Source organism: Vollenhovia emeryi, unplaced genomic scaffold (genome assembly GCF_000949405.1).
Source record: "Vollenhovia emeryi isolate VEMERY1.0 unplaced genomic scaffold, V.emery_V1.0 DF950144.1, whole genome shotgun sequence".
Taxonomy (NCBI): Eukaryota; Metazoa; Arthropoda; class Insecta; order Hymenoptera; family Formicidae; genus Vollenhovia; species Vollenhovia emeryi.
The window spans coordinates 1-1,242 of NW_011956222.1; the positions used below are offsets into that span (position 1 = coordinate 1).

At 39.7% G+C, this 1,242-nt stretch overlaps 1 protein-coding gene across 1 annotated transcript; it reads right to left on the reverse strand.

Moving 5' to 3' along the window:
* Positions 1–538: 538 nt before the first annotated feature.
* On the reverse strand, positions 539–1,060 carry LOC105570506 (the record flags this gene model as incomplete). The annotated part of the gene is made up of 1 exon (XM_012027793.1): positions 539–1,060. A coding segment is annotated over one exon (522 nt), but the record flags the coding sequence as incomplete, so codon positions are not given.
* Positions 1,061–1,242: the final 182 nt, after the last annotated feature.

Here is a 1,242-nt window from a genome sequence, read left to right on the forward strand (position 1 = left end):
GGGCGACAAGCTTCTGGTGGACCGTCAATGGTTTTGATGTAATGACAAGTCGTATGTTTAATTTTTCTAGTCCCTGTTGTTGCTTTGGTAATGTTTGGAAACTTTGCTAGCAAGGCGTGATATTTATTTCTATTTTCTAACACCTTGATTGACTCTACCTTTCCTGAATCAGCAATTCCCTTGGTTTGTATTTTAGTACAACCATCCAAAAGAATTCCTTTTTGCAGATCTGGGAGTAGATGATAGTTTGCCAAAAAGTCAGCTCCTATAATTGGTTGAGTCACATTTGCAATTACAAATCTCCATGGAAACTCTCGTCGTAGTCCAATTTTTGGGCTTAAGGTAACCCAGCCGAATGTTTTGATTAAAGAGCCATTCGCCGCAAAGAGTTCGTAATTTGATTTCTTTATGAGTCCTACTACCATAGTCCTTGGATATACGCTTACATCTGATCCTGTGTCAACGAGGAATCTTTTCTTGGTCTCTCTACATGTGACGAAGAGTCGACAAATCTTTTGAGATGGTTGATCAATCTCCATTAGGGATTGCCCTGAGTTGTTTTTTTTTCTTCCGTTTGGTAAGAACAAGGCTCAGTGCATTTTTTTGCTTTCTCTCCAAATCGATTATGATAGAAGCAGTATTTTTCATTGAATTCTTTTTTTCTGGAGGAACTTCTGCTCCTACTCTGATTTCTCCATCTACCACTTTTTCTTTCTCTACTTCTTGAGAGATGCGTGGTTAAATTTGCTAATTGTTTTGTCAATTCTTGTACCTGCTGTTCCAAGGTTTTTTTTGGAGTTGTCGAGGTAGCAGCAACTACAAGGGTTTTGCTAGACATTTCATGGATCCGGTCTGCTTGTTCTGCAACATTATTTAGCGGATCTTCTAGTCGTGTAGCGAGGACCATCTGCATTTGAATCGGAAGTCTTCCAAGCCATAGTGTTCGTAGAAGGGAATCTGGAACATTATTTCCAGCAAGTGTTCGAAGGTGTCGAAGAAATTGTGACGGTTTTCTGTCTCCTATCTCTTCTAGTTCGAGCAGCTGTCGGGTTCTTTGTTCCTGAGAGATTGACAATCTCTGTATCAGTGCTTTCTTAACTGCTTCATATTTGTTCGTTGCCGGTGGTTGTGTAATAATATCTTTTATCTCTTTTATTTGTCGAGAATCCAATTGCGAAAGGGTGCAGGCATATTTCGTTGAGTCCGCAGTAATTCCACTTAGTGTGAATTGTCCTTCAAGTT